At 37.8% G+C, this 17,719-nt stretch overlaps 1 protein-coding gene across 2 annotated transcripts in view; it reads right to left on the reverse strand.

Annotated features, from left to right (window-relative positions):
- The window catches only part of Pja2 (praja ring finger ubiquitin ligase 2), a 40,842-nt gene extending 23,339 nt beyond the window's left edge, over positions 1 to 17,503 (reverse strand). The window contains exons 1-4 of one of the 2 annotated variants that reach the window (XM_087906027.1): positions 17,354 to 17,503; positions 4,051 to 4,167; positions 2,731 to 2,931; positions 466 to 1,513 (exon numbers count right to left, since the gene is read on the reverse strand). In XM_087906027.1, the coding sequence (XP_087762153.1) occupies positions 466 to 1,513; positions 2,731 to 2,931; positions 4,051 to 4,081 (1,280 nt within the window). In that variant the 5' untranslated portion in view covers positions 4,082 to 4,167; positions 17,354 to 17,503. Of the gene's footprint in view, positions 1 to 465; positions 1,514 to 2,730; positions 2,932 to 4,041; positions 4,168 to 17,353 lie in introns of both variants that reach the window. The other variant, XM_087906026.1, reaches the window with a different exon arrangement.
- Between the last annotated feature and the right edge of the window lie 216 nt (positions 17,504 to 17,719).

A 17,719-nucleotide genomic window follows, 5' to 3' on the forward strand; every position in this document is an offset into this window, starting at 1 on the left:
GCACCTCTACTCACTGAGTTATCTCACTGGCTCCATCAATATTATTCACAACAGCCAAATTGAGAAATCAGACCAGATTTCATCAAATACAAACAGATAAAGAAAATGTGATATACATACACAACATAGTTTTGCTCATTCATAAAGAAAAATGGATTGCATTTTAGAGAACTGGATGGAACTGGGGACTATCACGTAAAGAAAGCAAAACAGAGCAGACCCAGAAGATAAGCACTGCATGCCTTCTCTTACGCAGAATCTAGATGTGAAAGTGGAGGGGGACTATCTGAAAGAGAAAGGAAACCAGCAAGGTGGAAAGGCAGGCTAAAACATGACAGTCATGCAAAGTTCAAGGTGTACATTTGTGAGAATATTATACTTTGTACAATGAATATAAAATCTTTTTAAAAAGAAAAGAATATCTGGCTTAATACACATATCAATCAAATACTGCATGAAGCTTACCTGTCTTCATCTTTGTCGTAGAGTTGGTAATAATCTCCGCAGCCATTCCAAAAGGAGTTATCCCGAGTTTCTTGTCTTCCTGAAGCTGTGGCTCCATTTTCTGATGTTGCGCGATTATGTTCTGTTTCCCTTTGTGCAACTCTTGAGTAAGGTGGAGTCAAGAACATACAGTCATGGTCTCCATCATAGTCTTCACACTTTATTATAGGATCATCTGAACTACACTCCTCAACTTCTAAAGCCTCTCTCCACCTCTGAACACTTCTTTGTTTAGCCTCATGCCTATTAAAACCCATTTCTTGGTCCACCTGGCTCGAACTTATCACTTTTCTAACTTTGGGCCGTACTACCTGCTCAGGAGAGCTTCCGTGGTGGTTGGCTCTGTCATTAGTATTGTGTTCACTACAAATATGCCCTGGACCACAGTCTACATCTTCAGCTGAATTTTCTCTCTGTCTTTCCCGATCAGCATTATCTTGTTGCCTCTTTCTAACAATGTCTTCAGAAGACCTCTTGAACTCCTGCCCATTATGATGGGCAAGCTCAGCATCACCAGTAGAATTTTTCTCTAAAGGTGTTGAATCTAGCTCTTCAAACTCATCACTTATTTCACAGTTGAGAGAGGGAACAGATGGGGAAAGATCAGTGTACACCTCTGCCTCTCCATTTTCCAGCTCAAATACTGTAGTGCCTAATACTTCCTGACATCTACCACCTTCCACAGCTTCTGCAGAAAGCTGAAGGGAGTCATTATTCACATCACGTCTGCTGTCTGGATCATTAGAGTCAGCATAAACCAGCACAATTCCATTTTGGACACTTGAGACATTATAAAGAGCTGGACTATACTTGGTCTCAGCGCGACTACGAAGATTCCTTTTGCTTTCTAAGGTCTCCCTGACTTCCTCACTATGGCATACTGGGGTAATGGATGGACTGCTCTCAGTGGTTTGATTCAGTGCTGGATCACAAGCGGAAATTTCTGTTTCAGTTTTTTCAAAAGTAGCACTGGGTAAAGAAGGATGGACTTGATCCAGTGAATTGGAACCTTCATAAAAAGAAACAGAAGAAAGCATTTTGGAGGTATTAATTTAGATAAAATTTTATATAATATCAGTTTCATGGAAATCATAATCTATTTGGCAATATGCTGATGTTTCTATATTCCTTAACTTTACTACAGTTAGACTGGTTACACTGCGAACTCAGTTCCGCCCCTGGACAGCCTTTCATTACCCTATCCTTGTGTTTTTTACAGATTTTTTTTTAAAACCCTGTCCCAGTATCAAAAATATTCTCTATGACAAAAAAAGAAGCAAATAGGAAACTACACAATGTATTGTTAATTCATTTATAACTTAGGTGTTAGAGATAAAACCTAAAAATAAGTGAATATATTGATTCAATTTGCCATACTTTGTCAAAATTCTGACACTTGAAAATCAAATCTATAATTATTTTCAATTTTATCTTTTATTATTAGTTTCACAAAGATACTGAGATTTGTTACAATCAAATGCATAAATCATAAATGAAATTTAATTTATAACAGAAAAGAATCTTTATTGGAATAACTTCATCATTCATCAGATTCTGATCTATTAATAATAGAGAAAATATTCTACAATTATCCAGTTTGCTTAGAACCAGAAAAATGAAACTAGAAGATTTTATATATTTATATATAACTATGTAATTACAGTATAGGAAATCTATATATAATATTTCAAACCACTGAATAATTAAGAAGGCTTAACTGAATAACTATTACCAGAAATTTTGGTGTTTATATTTTACAAAATAATGGAAAAAATAAGCAAGTTAAGCTAAATTATTCAGAGGAAGTTACAAGTTACTTGAATATAGTATGCAGGAACAAACACTCTCAGTTCACATTCAAGTCTTGGCATGGTCTACTTTTCAAGGTAAGGCACTGAGAACAAAACCCTAAGCTCCCCTAGGTCAGCAAAGTTTGTGAGTGGAAAAGTAATATCCAGTCACTTCTGCTGTAAAGGTAAAAACAGAAGAGATTTAAAAATAAGACAAAGACTTGGGAGAAGAATTAGCTGATGGATGTGGTTGTGTGATCACTGCCATAACAATTAGTCATACTTTAGTGACTGGTCATATTGAATTTTCTATATTTAATGCATATTGTACTGCTATTAAATTCAATAAAAATTTTCAAATAGAAAATGTACTATATTTATTATCAAAAACATAAATTTTAAAATAATAGCCCTTAATTGACTACATGTTACATACCTGAGGAATTTTCCTTTGGAACATCATCAAGTTCCAATACTTCATAGTCATCACCAGCCCGTCCTAAGCTTCTTTCATGCCTGGTCATACATGGCTTAAAACTGACATATGCATGTCTTCTTCCATATCTCCTGCCTGTAATAGTCTGATATCCTCCTGCAGGTTTAGGCCAAGCTGCCTTGTTGGATTCTTGATCCATTACTGAAAATATAAATTAAAGTAAAGAAGGTCAGTAATGACCTTCACAATGGCAATAAGTTTGGGAAAAAAGTGCTTCAACAAATAGGCTACTATTTACTAAACTATACACTACTAAACAGGTGTCATGTTTAAGTGGTGCAGGGATGACAAGAAACAACTAAATAGTTATGCCCTGAAGGCAAGGGTCAGATAAAATTCTCTGGAAGGAAATAGTCACAGAAGAAATCAAACGCGCACTATTCCATCTTCAAAATTACAAATGGATGGTATAATTCAAGCTAAGAAAAGCCCCAGCATGTAAACTTGAGTATTAATTCACTTTTTATTAAACAGTACAGTATTACACAAAAATATATTAAGCTTGCTTAGGCAACTATTTATTATATATTCTATGTAAGAATAGGGAATTTCCTCACAGGGCATAGTACAATCAATCCATGAAGGCTTCTATTTTTGTTATGTATTAAAGTAAAACAATCATTTCAAAGTACAAATGACAACCTTGTATTTATTAAATGCTATCAAATGTTATATTATTTTTTAATCCCTTCAAAACATTTAGATGGTAACCACTAGCTATTTCAAAACTCAAAATAAATGTTAGAAAGTCAGGCATGGGGATGTACATCTAAAACCCCAGCACTAAGGCAAGGATGGTAAACTGAAGGACAGCCTAAGCTACACAGTAACACTTTCCTCTAAAAAAAAGTATTTAATCACTTGTCTCAAAAATATAAGAATCAACATCTTTAACTACTACTCCAAAAGAACAACCTCCAAAATGGAACATATGCTAGAAATGAGGGGGTATTTTATAATAAGTGAGAAATTAACCATTATAAATATTAAATAGCTATAGATGATGTAAAATTTGTCTTTTCATAAAATCACCTAACAGAAGATATAACACATCACATATATTCATTTTTTTTTTAAAAAAAAAAACAAGTTCTCTCTCTATAGCCCCAACTGGCCTTGAACTCATAGAGACCCACCTGCCTGTACTGGAATTAAAAGTGTGAGCCACTGTGCCTGGCTCCACATACTCTATTTAAAGTACCCAGGAAACAACAACAAAGAAGTCCTTAATGTAGAAGAATAAACACCTACCTTCCTTACCTGACGGTTCTTTTTCAGTGTTCTGTGACATATATAGCAGCGTCTATGCTCCCAGCTCAGTAGAATTATGATGTGATTTGGTTTTTACTTATACAGTGAATAAGCTGCAAATGATTCCTACAAAGAAACAATGTATTGAACAAAATATTAGTAATAAAAGAATAAAACAAAAAATGGCAAAATTGATGCAAGTGGAGATTGTTGGCCTTTATTCACTTAGAGAAATATAACTTGTTCTAACAGAAACCAACAATAAACAGACAGACAAGAAACACAAACAATCATATACAGAACTTGTAAGTAAATAATCAAATATATTGTTGAAGAACTGATTGAAAAATGAAACACTGCTAGTTAGTATTCGTGTAATGAGACACAACCCTAGATATCTGAGAAAAAGGAGCCTCAATTGAGGAACTGTCTACAACAGATTGGCCTATGAGCACATCTAGGAGAATTTCCTTGATTAATGAAATCAATGTGTTGGAGAGCACAGCCCACTATAGGCAGTGCCATCTTTGGCAGGTGGTCCTGGATTGCAAATTGAGCAAGCTGTGGAAAGCCAGTAAGCAGCTTTCCTCTATGGTCTCAGATTCAGTTCCTGCCTGTAGTTCCTGCCTTGTTATTTTCCCTCAACAACAGACTGCAACCTGTAAGCCGAATAAACCCTTTCCTCCTCTACACGGCTTCTGGTCACTGTTTTATCACAGCAACAGTGATAAAATAAAATAGTGACCTAACTATGTTGGAGCTTATTATACCATGCTGGCTTAAGCTTTTCCATAAATTCACTTAGTTCTCATTAAGTTTAAAAATGTAATCTTTACCTTAAAAATATTTAATAAGAAAATTTAAAAATTTCAAGTATAAGGTAGTGATTTTCTTATCAATTATGATCAGATAATTTAACCTCAGAATCTACTCTAAACCAGCAGACTAGCACATCAGTTAGCAACAACAAAAAAACAACTTCTCGTGTGAAATTAATAAATTTACTATTATAGAAGTTGATGGCTTTTTAAGTTTAGCAGAAGCTGACTTTTTCTTAAACACTTGAATATTTGAGTACACAAACCACCAGTAATTTTCTACCACTAACACAAACTTATTAGAAAAACACTATGCAAATGGGTTGTTATGCCTGACTATCATTACTTAAACACAAGCATACATCAGAGAACACATATCTATATCCATTTATAAAAACAACAAATTTGAGGAACATGTCATCTTCTAATGTAGCTGGATGAAATCAAAGTAATGTATAAAAATCATAACTTTATCATGCTGTCAAAAGTACAGGTTCGCATTAACATCACTTTCTTAAGAAAAGTCTGAAATAACCTGACTTCACAGATCACTGTGTAGCACATGGCACTCTTATCACAGATTTAAGTTCACATCACAAATACTTTATCTAGTCTTCTTAGAACAGGCTATATTCTAACATGTTCCAAGCACTATTTTCAGAGCTAAGAACACAACATATAAAATAAATGGATGTATCTGCTGACCTCAACTATAGTATAGAATAAAATAAAATAAGGAATACATGCCATAGACCTCTATCCTAAAGAAGAGAACAATTATGAAAGGGTGTATTCCTATGAAAGGTCAAATATGGACTTATGTACTACAAGAGACAAGAACTACTAATTACATGGTTCTCTTTTTAAGCTATTTTCTAGACTTTTCTGATCAACATAACGATGGAAACAACAGTGCTGGACATAGTTTGGGTCCCTGTTCTTGGTGGCAGAATATTACAAACAATGCTTTCACTGTTCAAATATTGTTTGTAATTTGCTTCCTTATAAGATACTCATGCATCAAATGACAATTACATTTAACTACAGCATATCAAATCAAAACCACTCTGGGTATTCTGCATTTTAAAAAAGGAAGAGATGGAGAACATGGTCTAAGAATGGAGACGTAAGATTTCTGGGTGCTTGTGAGAAAACTCCAAGGAATCAAGAGTCTTGTGACCTCAGTTGTTTCAAAAACAAGGAACTCTTCTTTGATTATGCTTTCATGCCCCTCCCAGGCATGTTACTTCAAATTATTCATTACAACTGGCCTTTGTTGTTTATAGCCCTCTAAGTCATAAAAAAAAATGTTTTTGCTATCTGCAGCTTGCCCTCCATGTGCAGCTTACCCATGTGACTATACACTTTACTCAAGTGACTCCTGTTAACCCTCAGATGCTCTGAATAGAGTTAGCTAATGCATGAGAATTTAGTCCACCTCATTTATTGTCTCCATTCTCAATGGAGTAGCAAATATGTGCCCAAAGTAAAATATGATGAGACTTAAAACCAGCTAGTAGGTGGTGAGAAAGACGACACTGGAGGCAGTGTTAAATAACACTAGGAGAATGATGTCTTCCAAAGCCTGATAGGACTGTGGATGAGAGGGGAGGATTCAGAATAGAAATCATTTTCATGTACCAGTATCTCTTAAAAATACTCATGGCTGGATGTGGTAGCACACACTTTTAATCCCAGGCAGATCACTGAATTGGAGACCAGCCTGGTCTACACATCCAATACCAAGGCCTGTAAGAACTATATAGTGAGACACTGTCTAAAACAAACTCATGGAAGGCTTTCCGTATCTTGATCTAAATGCACTTATTTTCAAGGTCCATCACCTATTAATGTTGTGGTATCTTCTGACTGCATAAGGAATTGAGATACCTGGTTTGAATTGTATTTCCTTCTTACCTCCCAATTTTCCCTTTAGTAGAACATACTCAAATAATTATTTCAGAGAATTTATGGGGAAGGCAAACTGATTTTTTGCATGTTATAAAATATCCTCATTAGTCTATCATAATTTAGTATTGTTAAAACCAAAACTCATTTCTGTAAATCTTGAAGGTATTATTTCCTAATATGCTTATTACTATTAGGAAAATATCAAAGTAATTTACTACTGTTTCAACAGTACGGAAAAACCCTACATTTTTCTCTGTGCACTATTTGGGATCTTGTCTTAATAAGGATGTACTTGGTAGCAGGCTACTAAATTTCTCTCCTTAGTAACAGTAGCTGAGCTGTTTTAATGAACAGACCTTGATCAGTGTCACAAAGATGTCTGTTTTCTTTCCTATTATCTCTTTATTTGACCAACATGGACTAATCTTTTGTTTTTAAAACTTTCTTCTATATTTTTCAATCCATGGACTAATATATTTAAATCACTTTCCTATACTCTGTAACAACTTAAAGTTGTTTTAATTCTCTTGTTCCCCTTTTCTTTGTTACTTTCAATAATGGTTCTTGGGTTAAGACTGTAATGACCCTGTATATACTAATTTTCTCTATTTTATCTGATGCCACTATAACCAACTATCTGTGACAGTGTTATCTATCTCCAGACCTCTCTGGAGTATGAAAACTAGACCAGGGAGAAGGAACACAGAAATATTATAGTTATGGGTCAGGATTAAATGATTCATTTACCAGTTTTGGGTTTGTTCCTAAGGTAAACATGGAGTGTTTAGTTTCTGAATTTTTTTTCTGAATAGTTTCCTCCAGAATTAGTATGACTATGTTCTATTTGTGGTAACTATTCATTCCAAATGCTTTGAGAATTTTTATATGGTTCTAAAATCTTCCCAAAGATAACTTCAAGGAAGAGAGAGTGTACCTTAGTGTATGGGTCTGTAGGTATGATAGTTCATGATGAAGCAAATATGGCTTCAACTGAAACCATGAAGCAAAGACAGAGCAAACTAAAAGTAGGTATTTTTTTTAAATCTCAAAGACTCTCCTTTAGTGACATACATCCTCCAGCAAAGTTGTACTACCTAAACTTCCCCAAATAGTGCCATCAACTGTGGGTCAAGTGTTCACATGCATAAAGCAATGGAGAACATTTCTAACTCAAACTACCAGTACTATATATGTGTCCATGTTTATGTGTACATGTGTGTCCATCTGTCATGAAGATCTGGAGGCCAGAGGTCAAGGTGAGGTGTTGGGTCAGGTAACTCTCTCTACTGTTCTTCATGTGCATGTGTGCACACATACATATATGTATGTATACAGGGTCTCTTCACTGGACCTGGAGCTCATTAAGATTGGATAGACCAGCTGGCTAGCAAGCTCTGGGTAGTCACCTGCCTCTGATCCATCTGCCTTTATTTCTTATTGCTAGAGTTATAAGCACATGGCCTTACTGGGCTTTTTTCTATGTGGTACTAGGAATCTGAACTCAAGCTTCCTGCTTGAGAAGCAAGCACTTCAGCTACTAAGACATGCTCCCCAGTCCAGTCCTGGCCAAAGTAATATTTCAAAAGAAGAGCTCAAGAGTTTACATTTCCTGATTTTAAGACTTACTGCAGAGTAAAAATGCCATGATGATATAGTATTTTCAAAATTCAAGCACAGAGATCAACAGGACAATCCAGAAGCAGATCACATTTGTGGTCTATTGGTAAGTCAACAAATTCAACAAGAAAAGGAATGCTCTCAACAATTAGAATTAGAATGACATAACCATTGATAAGAAAACAAACTATAAAAGCCTTTGCTCACATCATAAAACAAAAATAAAAACCAAAATGATTGCCTGGCATGGTGGCATGTGCCTTTATTCCCAGCACTCTGGAGGCAGAGGCAAGCAGACCTGAGTTTGAGGGCAACCTGATTCATAAAGTGAATCCCAAAAACCTGTCTTTTTGAAAATCCAAAGACAAAGAAAAAAACAAAACAACCCCCCCCCAAAACAAACCAATCAAAAAGCCCAACGCCAAAAATATTAAATAAGTAGCCAAAACCATGAGGAAACTTGAATTTTATTTTGGAACTGGCAAGAAATTCTCAGAATACAGAAGCAAAAACCATAAAAAAGAAACTCACTAAGCCAAATTAATTCTAACAAACAGGCATCTGTGAGCAGCAATGTGGGTGTTGAGAACTGAATTTGGGTCCTCTGAAAGAGCAGCAAGCACTCTTACTGTACAGCAATCTCCCCAGCTCCTCCTTGTAGCATGATTAATAAAAACACAGAGACCTATATTGAAAACCAGAAAAGCAAAGCAGTCAACCACTGGCTCTTACAGTCCAAAATGGTGATCCTGCCTCCAAAAATCTCAGAATGAGACTGAGAGCTGTTTCCTCCCATTTTATAATTCTCTCTAGTTCTGGGATTAAGGGCATGCACCACTACTGCCTGATTTCTATGGCAAGCTAGTGTGGCTACTAGGATTAAAGGTGTGTATCATTGCTTCCTGGTCTGTAAGGCTGGCCAGTGTGGCTGTTTTGCTTTTCTGACCCTCAGGCAATCTTTATTTATTAAAATACAAATGAAATGCCACTACATTTTCCCTTTCTGTTTAAAATAAAAAGGGCTATAAGAAAAACTATATATAAAATGTACAGGCAATAAATAAATTGACAATGCCCAATCCATTTGCATGTGACAAATTTAGAGAAAATACTCCATATCTATTCTATCTTGGTGAGTCAAGCCTTGTTCCTAATTTACTTCCTATTATAACTTGCTTTCTGCATCAGGTAAATGAGGAAAATTGTAACTATAACTATCTAGTCTTCAACTCTCTCAGAGACACAAAAAAGAAATATTAACTTGGTGTGGGAGTTTCTTCTGTTTGTGTGTTGCTTTCACTGGTTAATGAATAAAGAAACTGCCTTGGCCTAGTTGATAGGATGGAACTTAGGTAGGCGGAAAAGACAGAACTGAATGCTGGGAGGAAGAAGGGCAGAGAGAGAAGCCATGGATCTTCTGTCTGAGATGGATGCTGGTTAGAATCTTGCCAGTAAGCCACAGTCACATGGTAATACACAGATTAATAGAAATGGGTTAAATTAAGATGTAAGAATTATCCAATAAGAAACTAGAGCTAATGGGCCAAGCAGTGTTGTAATGAATACAGTTTCTATGTGGTTATTTTGGGTATAATGTAGCCAGGCAGCAGAGACAAACAAGTGACCCTCTTCTTGTAACATTAACTGAGTAAGCAGGAAGTGCGGGTAAATGACTTACAAAAAAAAATTGAGCAATGACAAAAATAGCTGGCTACCTGGACAAACATCCAAGGTTTCCTCTGTAACATTGGGGCATGCATCTTCAGATTACAGACCTAGTAAAACTGACAAGTCTTTTCTGTGAAGCAGGATATTCTGGCTAACTTTTGCCACAAGGAAAGTAAACTCCATATGGAATTTCTCCAATGCCCATCATCTTCTCTGAAGCAGATTGGTGCTGCCGGGGCAGAAATGTCTCAATGTCATTAAAAAAAGAGCCTATATAATTAAAACATATTAAATTCCATATTCTATAGATCTCTGAAGTGTTTGAAGACCACTTGTCTATCTAAAACATATCTTTGACCTTAAAAACATACCTAATGTGACTACAAGTTTGATTATAATAGGTGACTAATTATTAACCCTCATTTCCTTATTAAACAGTTTGTAATAATAATTTTTAAGGACTAGAAATTTGTATTACATTATTAAATGAGATGTATAGGTACAATACCTTGAACATCATTAGAAATGTATGTATACTATGTTTTAACAAAATTAATCTCAAATTTGTATCAATATACAAAATTTGTATACAATAAACAAAAGTCCAATCCAAAATAAAACATATGTAACTAATAGCTGCTTTTTTAAAAGTAGGTTCAGTAATCTATCTTTTTATCTTCTCATATCTATATCCTCAGTTTTTCTTTTCGGAGTAGATTCAATAATCTACCCTTTTATCCTATCATATCTATAACATCCATAATCCATGGAATGACCAAAACCCACCCACTCCACCTCTTGAGAATGTGGGCGTTGTATTCTTAAATTTACTTCCTGCTGGTGATAGTATCTTTAGGAGATCCTGAAAGTAAAATTTGGATTAAATGTCAAGTACTGGGAGAGGTAGCTCTATCATTTGTTGCCTGGTCTCTGTGTAATGAGAAAGTGCAGGTTTATCTCAAGTCTGGGCTAGAGTAGTCTGTGAGGCTGGATCATCTCAGTTAGCGGCCTTGAAACTGTCCTGAGCAGGGTGTAGTCCAAAGCAGATCTGAAGTGGTACTATCAGCTGAATAGCATCACATTAACTAGGTAGAATTGTTATTTTGGGGCCCCATCATCTTTCTGGAGAATTCAAAGATTACTATAGGAAAAATTATTGTTCACTGTGGAAAACTTAAACATTATTTATATCAAAACAAAAGTTTGAATTTCAACAGACATATAATCAAAGAACAGTACTATAGAGGTGAAAATAGGTACGGGGAGAAATAAAATTTTTGAAAACAAAGAGTCTTGATAACCTTGGTCCCTAGATTTTATCTTCTGTCCCACACCAGGTAGCTCCTGATATGAGATAGAAACTCTGAATTTTTCTTTTAACAACATGCTTAGATTTAGAGAAGAAGGCCAGATTTGATTTTTAAATGAGTAGCAACTACCATTATACTGAAAAGTAGGGAGATATGTTTGTTTAGGTAATGGGATATTATCCTGATGAGGATATTGGTATTCATATTTCTCTTTGCCTGGTGATTCTTTCTGGACAGCTATCTTTTCTTCTTTAGGCTTCTAGATATCCAAGGTCTCTTGACTTTTTGAAGATGGGTATTTTCCTGCAAAGACATCCTTATGAGGTTTCCTTACAACCTGTATGATTGTCACCTCTGTGGATAAGTTGTCATTTCTCTGTATCAAGAGGCTCTCCTTTTCAAACTGAATCTTGATTAATTTTGATATCTATAGTTTTTCTTCTGTGGAAACAAGAGCGAAACCCTTTCCCCAACATTAGTCCCACATTGGGCACCAAATTGAAGCACAATTAATAAAAATTCAGACAGACATTGGGGATCAACCTGAAGACCAGAAAAGCAAAGCTTTTTATGTCAACCTCAGTCTGAAAACAGTGATCCTGCCTCCAGGCAACCTCAGAATGAGACTGAGACTGAGAGCTGTCTCCTTCCAGCTTATAATCCTCTCTAGTTCTAGGATTAAGGGTGTGTTCCACTACAACCTGGTTTCTATGGCAAGCTAGTGTGGCTACTATGATTAAAGAAAGATGTGTGTTATTGCTTCCTGGTCTGTAAGGATGGCCAGTGTGGCTGTTTCACTTTTCTGACCCTCAGGTAAGCTTTATTTATTAAAATACAAATGAAACGCCACTGCAACATCTTGAAAAACCATCAGAACTGGTTGTATCTGTTGTCAATACCCATCCTCAGGACAAAAAGATAAGGCACCATCAAGAAGCATAATAACATGTACATTGAAGATGTAGCTAGAACTAACTTGTGTAATACCAGACTGATGGAAAGGTCAAAAACTATTGACCAGGGCAGATACTCAGTAGCAGGAGCTGCGCATAAATCAGTTCGGCCCAAAGAAACCACAGAAGAGAGAAAAGCTCAGATGACTGAGTAGAGAACTGTCAAAGGAAAAGGGCTGAAAATGCCTCCTAACTGAATAGCAAATCAGTCTGAGCCAAAAGGACAAAATGAAAACCCTGTCAGGTCCTTTTGGACTACCATGGCAGAAAAGATAAACAAAGATTATTTACTGAAAAAGTAGACAAAACAATTTCTCAATGACTGAACCTGATTAATAAGGAATGCCCAAAAGAAATTTTAGGCACAATGAATGACCTGATTCATGATATTCCAGATGCCAAAAAACTTGTTAAATATTGGATATATATTGAACCTGTCATAAGTCTTATTGAAAATATTATCTCAATTTATGAGAAGGCCATTCTGGAAGGGGCTCAGCCTACTGCAGAGATGTCACACACAATGAAAGGTATTTTAACAATGAAGAGTCAATAAAAAAATTAATTTGGGAGAAAATACTGAGGAGGCTCATGCAACCAAGGGATATATCCAGGAAGTAAAAATTGAAGAAACAAGTATCAAATTAGAGCCAGAAAACCCAGGAGAGGAAAATGAGTATCAGAGGAATGTTTGTGAAACAATCAAGACAAAGAAACAAAAGATCTAACCAACGATTTTATAACTCCTGATTTAAAAAACAGAAGCATGTTATCTAATTAGGTTTAATGTATCTTCTACACCATGTTTGCACCTGTCCCTGACCAAGAGAGACCAGGTGGCCTTCAGAAAACAAAGAAAACAAAAACTCAAGGAATATCTATTAATATGAAAAGCAATGTTTCCATACAAACAAGAAAATCAGATATCCAGAGAGCAGCAAGTGACGACAACTGAAGATCATGTTCAAGAAGGTAACAAAGTTCTGAAACCAAAACCAAAATGGCCGATAAATACTGAAAACAACTGCATTCCATTAAAAGCTGATGGAGTAATCAGTTCAGAAATACACAACTTGAAGGATAATATTATCAAGTAGAGATGCTTTCCAAGCTCAGACTATGACATCAAACCAGACACGTCACCTTAAAACAATAAAAAGATGCACGTAACTGCAGAAAAGCCCAAACAGGATGCTGACAGGCCTCAAACAGAAACAAGTGCTTGACTGTCACGGTCAGGGTGTTCAGTGTAAGATTAAGTCACTCAGAGAGCTTCCGAACGTCAAGGGGAGAGCCCTGCAACAACCAAGGACTACCCACTACCCACTACCGTGTCTACAGCCTCAAAGGCTCAGTCTGTGCCTGGACACAAAATCAGTATTTGAGCCTTTCCTGACTGAGGTAGAGGTATGAGCCAGTGCTGCTTTGGTTTTCTGGTCTTCAGGTCGAACCCCAATATCTGTTTCTGGTTTGTTTTTTTTTAAATTAATTATGCCACACCTTACATTTACAGTTTGGAAACAAAACAAAAAGCATCTTCATATTGAAATGTGTGTTTTCTTGCCTGTCAATGCTGTATAAAGATCATATTTCAAAAGCTTTAAAAGTCATTGAGATAAGCTGCTTTCTAAAAATGGCTATACGATCTGAAGGAAACCTTTACAAATGACAACAGTTATCAGCATCATTTGTTGTCCAGTAAATAAATACAAGTTAAAATTCATTGTGAACCAGGAATGATGGGATGCCTGTAATCCCAGTAGTCAGAAACCTGAGGCAGGAGGATTAAGAGGTCAAAGATAGCTTGGGCTACATAGTAAGTTCACAACGGTCTCAGCTACAAAACAAAATCTCTTTTTCAGAAAGACCAAGAAAATAAACAAGTGAAAAACAAAAATAAAAATCAGTGTAATACTAATACACATATACTAGAAGGGTGTAAATATAAAGCAACAGACAAGTAAAACAAGTTAAAGATTAAACATTCAGTTTCCATACAAGCCCATTAATACCACGTGTAGAGATATTTTTTCAGGTATAAAAAAGTTTTTAATTCACATAGGAGCTCAGAATGAATGTTCACATACCTTTATGAATAACAACCCTAAATCAGCAACAACCCAAATACCCATAAACAGATAACTAAAACAGTAGTAAGTCAACTATCATGAACTACTTCGCAATAAAAGGAAGTGAAGCAGTTAAACACACATAATGTTCTTCAAAAACATGATATGAGGAAAAGGCAGACACAAAAGAAATAATTTCACTTATATAAAATAGCAGACCAAGAGAAACCAATGTTTCAGAGAGATGAAAATACTATCCTGATTGTGTTACATTTTATTCTGTGGTAATGGCCATTAAGAGTACACTTTTATGAAAACAAAATGAGTTGTACATTTTAAATAAGTACATTTCATTATGTCTAATTTACTGCCAATAAAGTTCACTCTTTGAAAAGATCTCTTTCAGGAAACTAATATACAAGCTGTACTGGTAATACCCAAATAGAACTACACATATAATTGAAAAGATGTCAAAAAAAAAAACCCCTAACATTCCCTACTTAAGGTTTTTTAAACATATTAACAAGAATGAAAATAATAGGTGTCAACAAGATGGCTCACTAGGGAAAGGTGCTTGCCACAAAGCCTGACAATAGGCATCTAATACCCAGAACCCCATGACAGAAGAATTAACTCCCACAAGTTGTCCTCTGACCTCTACAAGCATGCTGTAGCAACATACACGTGTACAAACACACATGCGTGCATGCTCTGTTTTTAAAAATGAAAATAACATCTTGGAAAACTAAAAATAGAAGGTCATGTTTTAACTTAATATTGGCTATTAGGAAGCTTTGTGAAATATATTTAATGCTAGCATTCACCTTAAAATAAGAAATAACACCATATTTTAACTATTAGCTCTACTATTCAATAATAAGTAGTACCTACCCGGCAATTCAATGAACAAAATGTTACAAAAACTAGAAAGAAAATCACAAAACTGACTATTTTCAGATAATTAAAAACTAAATAAAAACATAGCTCCATGGAAAAAACAGAACAATGCAAGCTTTTATATTTCCAGAGACAGGAAAAAGAAAAGTTACCTTTCATCTACAAGTAGCAACCAACCATAAAGGAAATGGAGATACTGGAAAGGAATGTCAACTATATATGGAAGCTAACTAAAGCTTTACTGTAAAGTAGGATGTGAAGAAAAAGGTGAGGACCAACTTGGGAGGGGGTTTGTGACTATGAAATAGTTTTAAGAATTCATACAGAACCTCATTCAAAATAGGGATTTTAAAATTTAAATTACAATTGGTCTGAAGATCACCTAGAAGAAATACTCAAGAAATAGTCAAAATACCTTTGAGAAGAGTAATAACGAGGGTTAGGTGTCTATCAAATTTAAATATTCAAGTCCTTTCCCTCTGCAACTCTATGTCTATGGATCTGTGCTCCAGAAAAGTGGCTGGATCTTGGGATGGAGGAAATACAAGGGAAACTGGTAGTATTTTTACAGTCTTCCACACTGTGAGCTGTTCTAAAATCAAGGACTTAAGTTTACAATCCGGCATCAACCAATCAGTGAGCTACCTTTAGTATAAAGCCTAACTTCCAACTGTAATCCATTTAAACGGGTTTCAATAGGAAAGTTTAACTAAAGTCCATCTAATTCAAGAAATATGTTGGACTCTCAGAACATGAAACACGGGACTGTGTCCAAGACATGTAAGTAGGTGAAGAAACGAGCTTGACACAGAATGTGCTCGGTATAGCCCTCACCCCCACCCCCGCATAAGCCAACTCTGCATGCATGTGTCTAATTTAAAGATGCATTTGGGAAAGCACTCTGAAGGACGCCCACCAAATCTCAATAGTGGTGCGGCACCAGAGGGGGACAATGGTCACATTTTACTTAGGACTCCTTCCTTGCTGAATTTCACACCAAGGCTGCATGTCTGTAATAAAAGATTAAAGTTACTGCATATAAAAACGACATGAAATCCAGAAGACAAGGACAGAAACTATTACGTTTATTGCTGCAATTTTTATGTTTATTGACATACTCTTCAGATGACCTGGGAGTCTTCAGCCACGATGACAGCCATCTTAAAAGAAATAGGAGCAAATATTTCGTGATGAAAATAGGAGAACTAAGGCCTCTTTTAAAAAGAGAATCGTATACTTGACAGAACGAGGAGACTCAGAGTAGTGACTATGTAGATAGTTTTTTTTTTTAAATGCCCGAAGAGGAAAACCTCCCCGATTCTTCCTCCAGAAAAAAAAAAAAAACAACCCAAAAAAAAACAAAAAAACTATTTACCTTCTCCCCTTTTCTCTAACTTGGTCTGGGCAGCTTTCAACTCACCATTTTGTAAGTGCGCAAAAATGATTAACCAGGAGGAATCGTGGGGTGGGGGTGGGGGCGGGGTGGGGGGGCGGCCCTGAAGGTGCCTCTCTGACAGGCGTGCTCGGGCCTAACGCCGCTGCCCGAGAAGGCGCTAGGCCACTGGCACCGTCTGACAGGGTGTCTGGGGGGCCTGGGCCTCGGTGACAACCGGGGAGGTCGCAGAAACGGGGGACAGCGAGGGGCCGGGGAGGAAGGCGTGCCCCACGGACAGGGGCCCGCAGGCCTGCGACGCCATGGTCCACCGCAGCGGGCCCGAAGGGTGGGCGGCACTGGCGGGCCGCGAGGAGGGGGGGGGGGAGGCGCCAGGTCCTTGGCCCGGGCACCAAGGACGGCGGGGGAGCCGGCGGGAGCGGGCGGGTGGGCGGGCGGAGGGCGCGGCGGGCGGCTCGGGCTAGAGCGCGGCCCCGAGCGGGCTGGACGAGGCCCGGGAGGCGAGCGGCCTCCCAGCCGCCAACCCCACCCACCATGGCCGGCCGCAGCCCGGCCCGCTCCGCAGGAGCCACCACCGAAGCCCAGGCGCCGAGGCAGCGGCTCCGTCACCCAGATCCCCTCTGACCGAACCAGCCAGGTCGGGGAGAGAGAGAGAGAAAAAAAAATGTCCCCTCACCGGAATGTGCAGCGGCTCCAGAGCGAGATCGGCGCTCGATCCTCCACCCGCCACCACCGCCTTCTTCTCCGCCTCCGACTCCTCCCCCGCCGGAACGCGCAGCGGCTGCAGCGGCGGCGGCGGCGGTGGCGGCGGCGGCGGCGGAAGCAGAGGCGGCGGCGGTGGCGGCGGCGGCAGCGCGTCCCGCCCCTTGCGCCGCGAAGGAGGCGGAGGAAGTCAGCGCTTTCGTCCCGTCCCACCGGAGGCTCAGCCAATAAGCTCCGCGACTCTCGACAGGGAAAACGCACGCGTCCAATCGGAGCCCGAGAAGTGGGCTTACGTCAGTGGCTGGACGTGGCAGAAAAAGGGAAAATAACTCGGGCTGTC

Source organism: Myodes glareolus, chromosome 1 (genome assembly GCF_982192425.1).
Source record: "Myodes glareolus chromosome 1, mMyoGla1.1, whole genome shotgun sequence".
NCBI classification, from domain to species: domain Eukaryota; kingdom Metazoa; phylum Chordata; class Mammalia; order Rodentia; family Cricetidae; genus Myodes; species Myodes glareolus.